This window comes from Cydia fagiglandana, chromosome 26 (genome assembly GCF_963556715.1).
Source record: "Cydia fagiglandana chromosome 26, ilCydFagi1.1, whole genome shotgun sequence".
NCBI classification, from domain to species: Eukaryota; Metazoa; Arthropoda; class Insecta; order Lepidoptera; family Tortricidae; genus Cydia; species Cydia fagiglandana.
This window is the reverse complement of record NC_085957.1, coordinates 7,981,221-7,996,885: the sequence shown is the minus strand read 5'-3', so window position 1 is coordinate 7,996,885 and position 15,665 is coordinate 7,981,221. Positions and strand designations below refer to the sequence as shown.

The following is a 15,665-nucleotide window of genomic DNA, read 5'->3' as shown; positions in this document are numbered from 1 at the left end:
TTTTTTTATTTGGTTTTGTTTCTAGTTCCATGCCATATATATAGACTTTACCCAGCAAACATTTTTGGTCAATATTCCGAAAAAGGCACCTATTTTAGGTCGCACAATTTAGGGGACCAAAATGAGGCACGTCGAATCGACGTCGTCGGCACGTCGAGTCGACATAAATGGGGAAAAAACGCACGTGCCGGCGACGTATTTATTGACGGTAAATTAGTGATTACAACCATTAGGTCAACACTAGGTCATGTTTCCGACGTGGATTCGACGTCGCCACGACGTGCCGCGTAGTTGGAATGTACTAATTTGGTAATCTTTACCATCTTTAGACGTGATAGTGACATATTTCTATCCATATAATTACTCTGCGAGGCAATATTTAGATGAGACGCGATGAAGAGAAAAAGAGACACAAATATTACGCTTATATATTCTTTTCACTCAGAAACAAAATGTCTAACAAGAAAACAACTTTAAGTTGTGCAATGATAATGGCGGACACTAAGTCATGTAAAACAATTTAGGGCTTGTACAAGTACAAACTGAATTCGAGTTTTGAACTCGTATAGAAATAAAAGAAAATTCTAAATTCAAAAGCGTCAGAATTGCCCTGGGTCTTACGAGGTTTGGTGGACAATAGAGATGGTACAGCAAATCTTGTCAGTACAATAAGGCGTGAAATTCAAATTTTCTATGAGACGATATCCCTTCGCGCCTATATATACGTTTTTAGGGTTCCGTACCCAAAGGGTAAAACGGGATCCTATTACTAAGACTCTGCTGTCCGTCCGTCCGTCCGTCCGTCTGTCACCAGGCTGTATCTCACGAACCGTGATAGCTAGACAGTTGAAATTTTCAAAGATGATGTGTTTCTGTTGCCGCTATAACAACAAATACTAAAAACAGAATAAAATAAAAATTTAAGTGGGGCTCCCATACAACAAACGTTTTGACTTTTTTTTGCCTTTTTTTGCATTATGATACGGAACCCTTCGTGCGCGAGTCCGACTCGCACTTGCCTGGTTTTTTTCAAATTGGCCGCCTTTTTCTACTGACAAGATCTGCTCGACCAAGATTTATTATTGATGGAAAATATAAAGAATATTGTAGGTACCTATTTTTATTTTAGACGCTATCCCGCTGTTCACCAAAGACATAGCGCTGCCCGCGGCGCTTCGCGCTCTACCCTACGACGTGAACAGTGTGATGCACTTCGGGGACCGGGACTATAGTAAGAACGGACACCGGACCATCATATTTAAGGTAATTATAGGGTTAGCCGATCGAAGTATTCAACAGATGGCGCCATGATCATCTATGATCAGCTATGATCATTGAGGGCGCCATAAGTCTTCAGTAAGAAGTGCATATACATATACTTGGAAAAATTCGACCTATGCCTGGCCCGGTTGCCGAATGACACAGGCAACTGCCGCGATAGCAGAGGACGCTGGCAGCCGGGACACTGGATGCCTTGGTCACTTTTTCTTAGTATATGACATTTATTTCAGTTAATAAGCTATGATCAATTCATAGATAGTAGGATCCTATATGTGCTATATGCGTGCGTCCGTGACGGACAAAATATACTCAGAAAATGTAGCTTAAAAGGTTTTGAGGATTCACTTCACATTAGTGCACATGCAGAGGGAAATTATTGTTGCGCCATTTAGGGCCAGCTAAATTGGTTTTTCAATACTTACGCTATTAGAATTTCCAATTTAGCAAAAACCCTACAGGTTTGGCCACACACAGAGCGCGACACAGCGCCGCGTCCGCGACCGCGGCACATGCTAACAGGTTACCGACGTCAAACAGACTGCGTCCCGCCGGTATCACGCCCCGCTTCTGTCGCGCCCCGCGCCGCACGGCCCCTTGCGCGCTGCGCCGAGCGAAAAGGCTTGCTAAAAGGCTTGCTACACGGTCGCCGACAAGCCTGCTAACCGTCTGACCTTGATCTGTCCTTGGTCAGTTTTGGTCAAATTTTGTTGGTAACAACTGTCTACACGGTCCGGGACCGGCCAAGGCCACCCGGTCTGGGGGCTTGTCGGCGACCGTGTAGCAAGCCTTTAAGTTGCTACACGGTCGCCGACAAGCCTACTAACCGTCTGACCCTGGTCTGTCCTTAAAGGCTTGCTACACGGTCGCCGACAAGCCTACTAACCGTCTGACCCTGGTCTGTCCTTAAAGGCTTGCTACACGGTCGCCGACAAGCCTTCTAACCGTCTGACCTTGGTCTGTCCTTGATCAGTTTTGGTCAAATTTTGTTGGTAACAACTGTCTACACGGTCCGGGACCGGCCAAGGTCACATCAGTAGGATCGGACGTTAGGCAGCGAGCGGTGCGCCGCGTTCCCGCGCGGCCGCGCCGCGTTCACGCGCGCGATGAGGGCGTGTTGAGAGCGTGAGGCCGGCGCGATCGGCGCGCGCCCTGTTTGACCAGGCATCGCGTCGGCATCACGCGGCGCGGACGCGGCGCTGCGTCGCGCTCTGTGTTTGGCCAGGCCTTACATCGTATTACAATCACGTGTGGTGACTGTACAGACTGTACCCACGTTTCCATAAACATACAAGAGTTAAATCATCACTATCATCAGTAGGTTAGGTATAGAATAGACTAACATACATAAAAAACACTGAACAATAGCGAATAGGTACCTATATAAAAAGGTGCTTACTAAAGCGAATGATCTTTGAGAAGCAGCGTGGGTGAACTTAAAGAAATAACTTAATTTGTACCCAGATTTGTACCCAATTAGCAAAAATTTTAATGCGTGTCGTTTGAGGTACGATAACATTTTAATGTATACGAGTGTACGAGCGAAACTCTCTTTTAAGGATCGTGGCACGAGGCAAAAATGGGACGGTCCCAGCGAGCTCGACTTTCGCAAGATAGAGATAATATACGGCGAAGAGTGCAGGGAGAGAGATCGCCAAGAGAAGATAGAACTATGCCACTTGTACCCAGGCGTCCCTCTAGTAAGAAAGAAAAGATCTGTAGACTTAGAAACCACAAGAAGCTTAAGAGTCAATCCTGACATAACACCTCCACCATCGACAAAGCCGACAAACGTACCTAAAGAAATACAAGACACTTTGAAAAACTTGGACATTGAAGCTGATGTCCAAAAAATTGTTGACGAAGTCTTTAAGCTGTCAAACAAGGCGTTGATAAATGCTAGAGGGAAATACTGCAATGCTTCTAAAGATGGCCTAAGATCGGCAGGAGAGCCTGTAGATATCCATGGAATTATTCAGCTTGTAGCGGATCATACGCAGGATATTGTAGACCATGCCGTTAGTAATATAACCTCCTTCTGCGTCGAGTCAGATTCCATTGAAAAATATCAAAGACAGAGATGCAGAGGTTGTCAAAAGAGTTACTATTCAACTAATATCTACAGTCCATATGCAAGCACCAAGCACCGACCAGTTACCCCACAGTCTACTAGGCATGAAGGTGGTTATAAGAAGCGTCCTTATGACCGGCCGACGTATTACTTGAGGGCACAAGTCACTCCCAAGTCTCAAAATGATACAAAAGATGCCAAAGATGCAAAAGATGATTCCAAAAGCTCGAAGGACGGTGGAGAGCGCATGAAACGGTCCAAACGCGAGGTCACTGAACCAAACAGGTGAGATTTAAATCAACATCAATAAATCATTCATGTAAAATATTAGTTTTATTTCTAAGTAAAGCTGTCTTTATATCTAGCAAAGAGAATTTGGTATAGAGGCGGATAGTCAAAGTAATATATGTAGCCACAGTAAATTTAGCGCCATCTTTCGCCCGCCTGCCAAAATATTAGAACGCCATCTATGGCAGCCTATGCTTGTGAAGATGGCGACACTTCTTGACATTTAACAAAAACACATATCAGTGAAAGAACAAGGATCAAAGTCAAATGGCGTTCTAAAAGTTTTGGCAGGCGGGCGAAAGATGGCAGTTTTACTGTGATTACAAAAATTACCTACTTTGACAATCTGCCTCTACTTTATCTTAATGAATTACTTTATTTTATCTTTGTATCTTAATGAAGTAAATTAGGTACTCACTATTGCAAGTATTAGGTGTAAACAGAGACAAAAAGCTTTATATGGTGGTTTTGGCCTCACTTTGAAAACGGTATGCTAGATTAGAGTTGAATAGAAATAACAAGATGGTAGAGATTGTGAGTTTTTTAATATAAAGTCTGTTTTTCATATTCCAGTTAATACCTCAATAATAAACTGATAGTTCGATTAGGATATTCTGTAATAAATTAGCACTGTAGGTACAATAGGTAGGTGCATTGTATGTAGAGTTAGACCAAGAAAAGTCAGCAACGATTTTGATAGCCCACGCAGTGCAAGTGTTATTTAGACGTCATAATTTCATAGAAGTTTGACGTTTAAAATGACACTTGCACTGCGTGGGCTATAAAGATCGCTGCAGACTTCTTGTTCTAACTCTAGAGACCCAAACTGCCCTCCTAACAAGTGCAACAACTCATATTAAATTATCATTAAATAATATACTTTGTTCTCATACAATATATCACACAAGCGACTGAGATTTCAAAATTATACTGCAAAACGTAATTCAAGACCAAAAAAAGTAAGAAATGTTGCCACTTTTTTACTAGCGCGTCTTGTATTTATGTACAAATAAATAAATAAAAGTACTTTTTTAAATAGTAGGAGTAAAATTACTAATGAATAAATTATCTTAGCGTGATTATTTATCAAAAGGAATTTACAATTTTACAAACAAATTATTGCAATGGCAACATTGTCTCACTTTTTTTGGTCTTGAATTACGTTAATTACAGTATAGTTATTGCACTTATCGTTAGGAGGGCAGCAAAGAGTAAGTATAATTTTGAGACCTCATACTGTTGTCACTGTGACAAAGTACAAAAAGGGTAAAAAATTAAATTCTTTAACTGTACTTATATATATGGTAGGAAAATTTTAAAGGCCTTTAAGAGTTTCACATGCCTTTTGTGTCGGACAGTCCTCTAGTTTTGTACTGATAATATGTTTGATAAAAGGGAGGGTAGGAGGCGAAGACAGAAGAGTAAGTCGAACGCGAACCCCCGAACATACTCTGAGACAGAGGAGGATGAAACGCAGAGTAGCGAGGAATGGTGAGCTTATTTTAACTCTTTGCACGCCACGGATCCAGTGGCAGATTAGCTCTGAGGCCAATTAGGCTCGTGCCTAGGGCGGCAAAATAATAGAGGCGGCAAATTGTGACAAAATATCGCTGATGATGACAAGAAATAACTCAAAATGTAGTCAATATGATGGGTGCTGAGAAAGGGGCGGCTACAGGGCCTGGGCCTAGGGCGGCAAAGACTGCAAATCCGCCACTGTACGGATCGTGTGCGGCGCATCATCGTGAACCTTCTCGGATATTGGTACTAGCGACTCGCCCCGGCTTCGCACAGGTAAACCTTAACAAATTATATAGGTACCTAAACCTTCCTCAAGAATCCCTCGGTTGATGAACCGAGAGAGACGTGTTCAATAGTTTTTGAGTTTATTGCGAACATACAAACAGACAGGCGCGGAGGACTTTGTTTTATAAGTTGTAGTGATTATTAATTAACGTGCTGTTCTTTGTAAAAGGGGTAAGAGAAAGAAAAAACAGCCGGTGGTTGATCCTGAAGAAAACCATGACGACTTCGAGGGTAAGGAGTCACGTAAGCCAAAGAATAATGATAGGTAAGTAAAGTAGAACAAATAGCAAGAAATGTTCAATGTTAAACCCTATTGAACGCCATGCTATCGTGCGAAGCGCGTCAGGCGGCCTAGCCAAGGTGGCAATCGCTATCGCTTCGCCATCGAATCGCTTTGTGTCTCTCTATCACTCTTCCATATTAGTGCGACAGTGACAGTTGCGTTTCGATCGCTACGAAGCGTAAGCGATTGGCACGTTGGCTACGGGACCAGGTGACCAGAGGGCTGCCCACTATTTCGCCCAGCCAAGCCCAGCGTATTAGTATCGCCAAAGAGCGAGGAAATACGGCCAGCCTTCTGGGCACCTTGCCCGTTTACGGGGATCTGGGCCAAATTTTATATCCGTAGTTTTTTTACTTAAATAGTAAGTTTTATTATGTATACCTATGTTTATTTCTTTGATTTTATGAATAAATTAATTTTATTAATCAGAATATTATAGTCTGTATTTTTAGGTACTTATTTAAAGAAAGTAAACAATTTGTACATTTTCGGGAAGTTATAACATTTATTAATTAACCAAATACAAAATCGCCTGGATCTGTCACTGAACGACCTCACTTTAACCTACATTATTCGATCATGCAATGTTTTCAATGTTTTCATCTACCCTCAACTGGCTTAAGGAGCCATTTGAGGGTAGATTGTGTTTACTTTTATTTAAACACCTAAAGATACAGAGTATACGAACTAAAATTTGAGCTTAAAATGCGATTGTGTCGGTAGAGAACGTATGAAACACCGAGAACAACCGATGAAGAAAGATTCTGAGGAGTCATTTGAAGAATATTCCGATGATAACGAGGGAAGTGAAGAAAAGAGCGATGAAGGGTGAGAAATTAAAATGGGTCCACTAAAGCACTAGAGTCCGTCCAAGAAAAGTCTGCAGCGATTTTCATAGGGGGCTGTCCATAAATTACGTCATCGATTTATGACGATTTTTGACCCCCCCAAATCATCCAAAAATCATGCTTCGAATGACCCCGTTTCCTCCTGCGTCATGCTACCATCATCCGATGTCCAGACCCCCCCCCCCCCCTAATTTGAATTGACGTAATTTATGAATAGCCCCTAGCACACTCAGTGCAAGTGTTATTTTAGACGTCAAACTTCTATGAAATTATGACGTGTAAATCACTTGCACTGCGTGGGCTATCAAAGTCGCTTCAGACTTTTCTTGGTTTAGCTACGAGATTTTCGTCAGACTATTATAGTGCGATTATTATTATATAAAGTCTGTCAAGCCATTTCTGTTAGTAGAAAAAAGCACAAATTAAAAAAAAATTAGGCGCGAAGTCGTAGTCGATAGTTCCATAGAAAATGTGAATTACTGGCCTTTTATTTCTGACAAAGTTGGCTAGATGGTACAGACGTAGTGCATAATTGTTTTCCATCGTATTTTCTCGGGAACGTTCGTATTTCTGAGGGTACTTCAGTCGACCTCAGTACACTTTGTACCGAGACCAAAGAATGCCTAGCTTCATCCTGATCAGTAACGCCATCTAGTTTCTTAGTAAGTAACTAAAGGTACCGGCGACGATAATATTTTTTAAGTGAGGTTAAAAACTGACTATGAAGAGAACACTCTATTCTATTTATCTAATAATCTTTGCCGAGACTGACTGAAACATAGATTTAGTGTATGTTATGACTAAAATAGCAATACACGTTCGTACCTACGTTTCCGTGAGAATTATAATTATGCACTAAGTACATCTGTAATGTATCTGGCTTGTAATAATATTTTTTACTCCCAAGAAATCATAAACAGAAAAAGCCATTAAAAGAGACCAGGGGCTTAAAACAGCCAAGTGACGAAGCACCCTCTGACGTGGAGTCTTTTGTAAAGAAACGGAGACCTGTCAAAAGGTAAGCTTAACTGCACAGTCATTTGCAATAACATGATTAATATGTTAATAGGTACAGTCAGGCAAGAAAGTGGTTTACCACTTTTCGACTCTATCATCTGATTGATTAGAGTCGAAAAGTGGTAAACCACTTTCTTGGCTGACTGTACTTAACCAGGGATAAGGAAACTAGAGCGTTCCGGCTTTTTCGGTTCCGTTCGGCTTAGCATTGCTCCGAGCAATTATAAGGGTTGACACAACATGACGACTATGCGTGCACGACCACAGATTAGATAATTACTTGAATTTTGACAACCCTAAATAGCCGGAAGTTAGAAATGATGACATGATTCGACCCTGAATCGCTGTCAAACATAGCCGGAAGTTAGAAATGATGACGTGATTCGACCCTGAATCGACTGTCAAACTTCGGTTTTGTAGGAAGTTTCCTTTCTGTACGGTAGTACATTATTTAGTTGTACTATTATTATTTATTCTGTCTGTGCTAATAGTTTAAGGTTTTAATGTCCGTTTCAGGACCCCCAAGACCGTGACCTTATCAAAAGAGAATGAGGAGTTTTACAAGCAACGCAAGTGGCCGCAGGGCGTCGTCAGATATCTGATAAATAAAACCAGTACTAATTGTAAGTTAAATCCAGTGTGTGACGGTCAAGAATGACGCTCCCTATAATATACTACACTCAAACCCTCCTATCCCATATATCTAAGGCAACCCTCAAAGAAAACCTACTTTACCTAAGAATATAATTTGTCTCTATCTTGCATTTAAAACTTTTGGCCATAAAAGTGATGTGATCGTCTAGGAAATGGTAGGACCTCGTAGCTGTACGTAATAACCCCTGGTTCTTTTACAAAGAGAAGAGTTACAAACCTGTAAACTAACCTAGCTAAATGAAAAGGACAATAATAAAATGATATTAACCCATAGAAATCAAACAGTAGTATAATAAGGGAGGTTACTAATAAAAGTAGGTAAATGAGAAATACATTGTACTAAACAACATATTTTAATAAAGGTAAGATAACAAACACAATGATAATTTATTTTAGAATTAAAGTATTGTAATACTGCTTTCAATTGATAATGACGTTTCTGGATACTAGTGAGTAGCAATGAGAAGTTCTGCCTCGCTGAAGTCCTCACAGTCCATCTATATTCAGTGGAGTGAATAGTAGAATATATAAATAAATAAAAATATTGTTTTGGTAAAAATCCCCTACTCCTATTGGACTCCGGATAACATTGAGGAGCATTTTTCCTGGGATAAGCCCTTTAAGTCACTTCTTAAGGGAAACTTAATATTTATAACCTAACAACATCTGAATGCTATTCTAGATGCCACCTCAATGCTTGATGGGGTTTGGAGTCATCCTAAACCAATCCCTGTGGGAGATCCCGTCGATTGGGCTTCCTTCCCCTACCTCCCTATTCCTAGGAGTTTAAGACTCAGCGAAAGGCTAGATACGTTTCACAAACCCTAAGTGGTATCTGAGGAAAAGAAACGTCAAGTATTCCATCAGCCACTCTACCTACTTCTTTTCACACTAAGCTAAGAATACTGAATCCCTAAACCCATCCCAAAATCTGTAAGCTATAATTAATGGCAGGTCCATAGATAATTTAACCTTTAAATATAATATAATAAATGTGATAGGCCTTGGCCTAATTTATAATCATGACCTTAGTCAGGAATACAATTCATTAGGTTCAAGTTGCGTGAATCGACTGCGTTCCAAGTATACAGTACGACTCCTAACTTTACGTTGCGATCAGTTAGTGCAAAATTAACCATAAAAATGTTCACCTGAACAATTTGTCAATAACCAATAAATATATAGTATAGATCGTATCTACTTCATGCCATCAATAGGAATCAAATACTTCAAAATGTTAATAATTCTTTAGGAATGTCGATAATAATATTTCTTTTCATGTAAATACATTCAATAGGTAGTATATCAATCTCTATTAAATCGAGAACAGATAAATAATATAAGTTGTAATTATTTCCACCTTTGAGCCATAATTACCAATATCGCACTACTAATTCAATAAAATCATTATAACTTCATAAAAATAATGGCTTGTAAACATATCCTCCCCCACATTAAGTATTTCTTTTTCTTCCACCAAAACATCAATTTTCAATATAATTAGGTTCAGTAAGTATCAAACTAATTTAGTTCAACATCTATTCATAATATGTAGGTAGGTACTTGCGTCGCATTGCGGCATGAAACATGAACGTTCCCTTTTTCTATGTAGGGATCTTTATACTTCATTTACTCTCACATCGTAATCTTCATATAAAAATATATCACTGATAGGTATTTTAACAAGTAAACACTATTCTCATAAATACGCAAGCGTTGGTACAGAATACCATCCCTTTCAATAAAGATCGAACCAATTTATTTCCATTACTAAATTACGGTAAAACTCGATGGCACGACACATTCACTAAAGATCCTTCCAAATTACTTTCTGTTATTGAAATACACTAGGAAAATATCGTGTTTGTACTTTATAATTAATAAAACTCTGACGCACGTATTATTTGATAAATAAAGCTAAATAAAATATCTATCGCCACGTACACACTCGCGCGATCATCTCACAATGCCGCCATCTTGTCTCCTTGCCACGAACGGAAGCGCGCGCGGATTTGTTAGTGAGAAATCTTCGTAAATTAAAACAAACTATAGCGACACTGACTTCAGAGAACATTAAAGGTAGGTATTATGTTTTTACTGTGTTATTGTGTTTTAAGCGGTAAACTAGGATTATTATTTGTTAGTTATCCACGCGTACGTAATTCGAACAACTAGCTAACACAAAATCGGCACTGAGAAAAAGCTTCAAGTAATTACGCACTCAAATGATAAAGGCACTGTACTTAGCTTGGGTTTAGATGTCCTAGATCTTCTATTATCTGACGCTGCCTATTTCAAACTCCTTTTTATAACTTCTTCTAGTAAATCACTCCGTCCACAGACAAACTTCGAACGTACTCTTACGAAAGTCAGACAACGAATGCCCCGAGGCCCCCGCGCTACTGCTTTTTGTCAACCTATGTGGCTCGCGCCTGCGCAGAACAAACTCACGCCGCGTTCCTCATTGCTACAAACCGACTAGCAAACTATGGTGCAACTTTTGTATAAAAATATGTTGACTTCTATTGATTTTTAACTATCTCTTGATTATATTATATTTTGTTCTAAGTATTTTTCCTTTATCGTCATGTATGTCTATAGATATCAATAATATTCCCCACGGTTGTTAGCTTTTAGGGCTGTCGTAATTTACTCACCCTAATTTAGTGAAAGTACTTTAACTCCCTATCGCGCTTTTATTTCCTTATATGGCCATGCGTCCTGCGCTCGCACTTTTATTACCTTATATGGCCACAAATCATGCTCTAAGCTTCCTGGCTTATGATTGGTCTGCGGTTAATATGGTGCAATTTGACTGCGCGACCGAGCATCGACATGTTTTGTGTTATTTAATTTCAAAATAGTATTAATTTGATGATTTGATGAATAGTAAGTGTTCCTGTAATAAATCAATATATCATGAACTCCTGCAATGCATAATTCATTATATAGATAAAACCATATTAATATTATATGTATATAGATTTGTACGGAACGGTAATACCGTACCGTCACAATTGCCCCCCCATTTGAGCATAGAGTAAAGGTTTAGTAAACCTGGCTCGGAGCTCAAATGTTCATATTCAAAACCAGGTATTGTTATTTTAACCCTTTGATGTAAATGTGGTGTGTAAAATGACCATTACTAGAAAGGAAACAAATTATCCAGCATGAATTATAAACCCACAGAATTATGACCCATGAGTCCAATTGTTTTCAGACAGAATTTCCACCCTCATTGAGACACTTGGTTGTGAGGCAAATGAGCCCTAAGTAGCAAAGTCTTCGCGCTTCATCCGGAATCTGTAGCCACATTGCCCGGCAGGCGATTCCACCGCTCACATTGCCCGAACGTCCAGAACCAACGAAAACCTCCTCATATCGAATGGAAAGACCTTTGCGGTAACCTCCAACACTTTTTCCCAGTGGTCATAATCCCAGTCCACAACCCATACAGAACAACCGGTTCCTTCCTTTCTTGGCGAATGTAGTACTCTATTTCCAAGCAAGAATGCTAGCAGTATTTTGAACTCTTATTTTACGTTATAGCTCAGATGCTTTCTACTCGATTCCTTTTTTTTATACTCGTGTAGAACCCAACCAAACTCTCCATGCACCATCTGAAGTTCACATCAGAGAAGTCGGTCGATAGAAGTAATCAAACATGTGGCTTCACATATTTAACCAAAGCTAACAACCTCACAAACCAAAAAGGTAACCGGGAAGCGGCCCGACACAATTAAGAGTATAGAAGACACCCCTAAAGATATCGAACGGGTTCGAACGGCGTGGCAAGTACTATATACGGACAGTAAGGTACACCTGGACAGACTCAGCTACGCTACTACAACAATAATAACTTTTGTTTTATTATGTTTCAAGTTATTATTGTATTTTATAAGACTCTAATTTACAAAATGATGTTTAAATTCATTAACTCAACAAATATAAACGTACAGTTTATATTGGCTAAAGCGCCCTACATTGTAATATGCCAACTTTCAAATACGTTATGCAATAATTCTCTATCGTTAATTAGCATAAACCAAGACTCTCAATCAGATGCACACTGTACTCTCAATAGATAGGACTGCATCGGACATACAACAAACGCATAGTTTTTTTTTTCACGCGCTTGTATGCAGACACGCGCTCCCGATCCCCCCAGACAGGCTTAGGCAAACTATATCAAAACACTACTTCTGCAATCCCACGCGTTCATAGAGGTGTAACCGTCGATTAGTGATAGCTTCTTGTTGAGTGTTGTGTTATCAAAAAGAATTTACCTATAAAAGGTATGACTTTAACCTAACACCTATATTCTTTTGATAACACATTATTGTTCCCCATTGCCCCGTATGCAAATAACAATAACTGTTGTCAATATTCCAAGATAAGCAACTTTTAAGAAACTCAATCATACACAAACATACTTCCACTCATTCATTCATCTCCTTTTATCAACACATAACATTCATCAACTGATTCATAAACATACTATATCTTTTTTCATACAATCATCTTTCATCATTCCTCACTCGCTTTTCCATACAGTTTCATACAAAATTGCAAATCATATTTGAACACTGACGGTGAATAACAAATTGTCCCATTTTAAGTTATATTTTTATACGAAATACGCTTTGCTATGTTATCGAAAACATTGACATGATGTTATACTACGCTATAATAATTCGTAATTTACGCTTGACTCTAATATTTACGCTTAGTGCAAAACTAATTGAATGTAACATGCTGATAAATAATTACGCTGAATATTCATAAGGTCAGAGCAATCGCAAGAATTGATCCCCGACAGCCATGAATCAAACCCTACACATACGAAACCAAGACTTGCCGTTTAACAGAAAGCCCTAGCCCCATACATGCATGAGCAACCCACAACCACCAACAACCAACCCACGCTACTCCAACTATTGTAGATTACGCCTTATATGCTTTGAAATTTTACGCTAAATAAATTACGCCAAATATGTTTTTAAATTTACGCTAAATAAATTACGCCAAATATGTTTTTAAATTTACGCTAAATAAATTACGCCAAATATTTTTAAAATTTACGCCAAATTGCCTTAACTAAAACTACTCTAATGAAAATCATTACGCATTATGCCACTTAAATTTAATATTCTAACTACGATAAGAATCTGATGTTCTACTTACAGTCAACCGGCCACTAATTCCCTTAACTTGACTACAAACCGCTCTCTCTCTCTGTCTCTCTCTTCGATTCCTCTTGTAATAAGTTGAACTTGCTTAATAGTTCCTTCCCGTACATATTTTATTGTAGAGGTAGCTCTTCTGTTTCACCAAAACCTGTTCATTATAAATTAGACTTGGATTGACAGTATTATGTTTTATTTTATAAACAGTAATTGTAAATCTACCCAGCAATACTGATAAGTATACCCTAGTCATATGAATATCTATAAAATGTAGATCTTTTGAATGTTATTCTTTATTTTTCCAACTTAAGTACTTCACTAGCATTGCAAGTATTGTAACATTGACATCAGTAAAAACTATTGAAACCTGTTGATTCGTAAAGTGAAACTTCTTGGAACGCTTAGTTAAACTTATTTTTGGCATACAAATCTGTAAGTTAAGTTAAAAGAATATATGATAACAACATACATACGTACACCTACATTACAACTGAACTTTGAAAAAAAAACTAATTTATTACCAATATCTATAAACACTTGCATACATGCCCCCCTGCTAATTAGACTTAACTACAGCCGTCGAATATTTGGCTTAAATATGAACTACGATTTTCAAATCATTCGCTAAACTGAGAGGGTTAATAAACAGAAATACTCTACTTTCTCTATCCTTTAGTTATGTTTAATGTTATTCCAAGATTTTGATGAAATTCTGTAATTCCTAAAGCCTGTGCAGTTTATTTCATACATACAAACATACCTACATACATACAACTATTGTAATTTCAAACTTGATTAGAACTATACTTTAAGTATCAGAAACTAATTTGAATTAAAATAATTATTATTTTATTTTAGTTCAATATTAATATGTCACGAGAGTTTAAATTCGATTGTGGTTTAAGTACCAAATAAACATCTATGAAGAATGCAACTTTTAATTTTGTTATAATACGAATATCGACGTATTTTGTTAAGATTCTACTGGTCCACTATTATATGTACTTACTGCTACTACTCCTTGCTGACAGTAAGATTGAGTTGAAATTTGACAAAACTATATTTTCCTATTTCAACAAATTACGATTATATGAGCAAACGAAAGCAATACAACTAGGGATTGCAATTGCTGGATCCAGCATCCAGCAATCCAGCTGGATCCAGCGCATTTTTCGGTCTGCTGGATCCAGCAGGCAGCGCTGGATCCAGCGCCGCGGATCCGCAATAAAAAAACATCAAAAAACTCCACACTTAACTTTACAAGAACATATAAAACCGTTGGTTTAAGCGTTCCAGCGCTTAGCCCATCCCAAATCTACTAGTGTAGGTAAATTTGCTTATAGCTATACTCGTCCGTATATATATGTTTTCTTATAGTTTACTGTTACGCGCCATCTACACTTTGTGTTATTGACATTACCCGTATTGTTATGCAATACGCCGTTAGCCAACATTTTTTAATGTGTGTATTACCTATATTAGTTTTTTTTTTTGTTTTGTCTAATATAATATTTTGTCGGGTCCTTATCGGCGTGAGAATGCGATGCCATCTGCTTGGCCGTTATGGACTACGGAGTGCAAGCTATCGCTCCCAGGTTTTTTTTGCAGTCAGTTACTCCACGACTTTCTAGCTCCTATCGTTAGTATTTCTATATTATTTAACCGCATGTGAACTTTCGTTTAAGATTTAAGTTTTGTGTATGTATACAAAAAAACATTTAATATAAACGTTAAAATGGACGAGGATGGTGATAAAAAACTATGGGATTACCTACTTTTAAAAAATATATGAGAGCTGGAGTGCTAAGTGTCTGCTATGCTCAAAGATTCTAATGATATGTAACATGTAACCGTTCAACCACAGGCTTCAATAAAAGGTTATTTACAGAAGATTCACTGCGTCAATTTTACACCATGCAGCACCAGCAACAGTTACAAATAAATTACGAGCTATCACTTTCAGAGTTCTCAAAAGAAATAAACCTTCGCAAGAAATGACCTTAAGAAAAGAGTTTTAAGTTTAAATTACGCCCTATTATCCTCCCTTTGTTTGGTTTATTTCATTTTAATGAAAAAAAATTGCACCGTGTGTTTTTTTTTGGAAAATCGGTAAACTGCTGGATCCGCGCTGGATCCAGCTGGATTGATACCGATCCAGCAAAAATCCAGCTGGATTGAAAACACTGCTGGATTGCAATCCCTAAATACAACATAAAAGTATGAACAAACTAATG

At 38.4% G+C, this 15,665-nt stretch overlaps 2 protein-coding genes across 2 annotated transcripts in view; one reads left to right on the top strand and one right to left on the bottom strand.

Moving 5' to 3' along the window:
* The window catches only part of LOC134677383 (uncharacterized), an 82,078-nt gene that overhangs the window by 44,810 nt on the left and 21,603 nt on the right, over positions 1-15,665 (bottom strand). The window lies entirely within an intron of this gene.
* LOC134677479 (uncharacterized) overlaps positions 1-15,665 on the top strand; it is a 48,923-nt gene that overhangs the window by 13,944 nt on the left and 19,314 nt on the right. Inside the window, exons 5-11 of the mRNA XM_063535961.1 lie at positions 1,130-1,263; positions 2,838-3,634; positions 5,033-5,128; positions 5,613-5,708; positions 6,450-6,554; positions 7,482-7,592; positions 8,108-8,214. Coding sequence (XP_063392031.1) covers positions 1,130-1,263; positions 2,838-3,634; positions 5,033-5,128; positions 5,613-5,708; positions 6,450-6,554; positions 7,482-7,592; positions 8,108-8,214 — 1,446 coding nt within the window. The remainder of the gene's footprint in view (positions 1-1,129; positions 1,264-2,837; positions 3,635-5,032; positions 5,129-5,612; positions 5,709-6,449; positions 6,555-7,481; positions 7,593-8,107; positions 8,215-15,665) is intronic.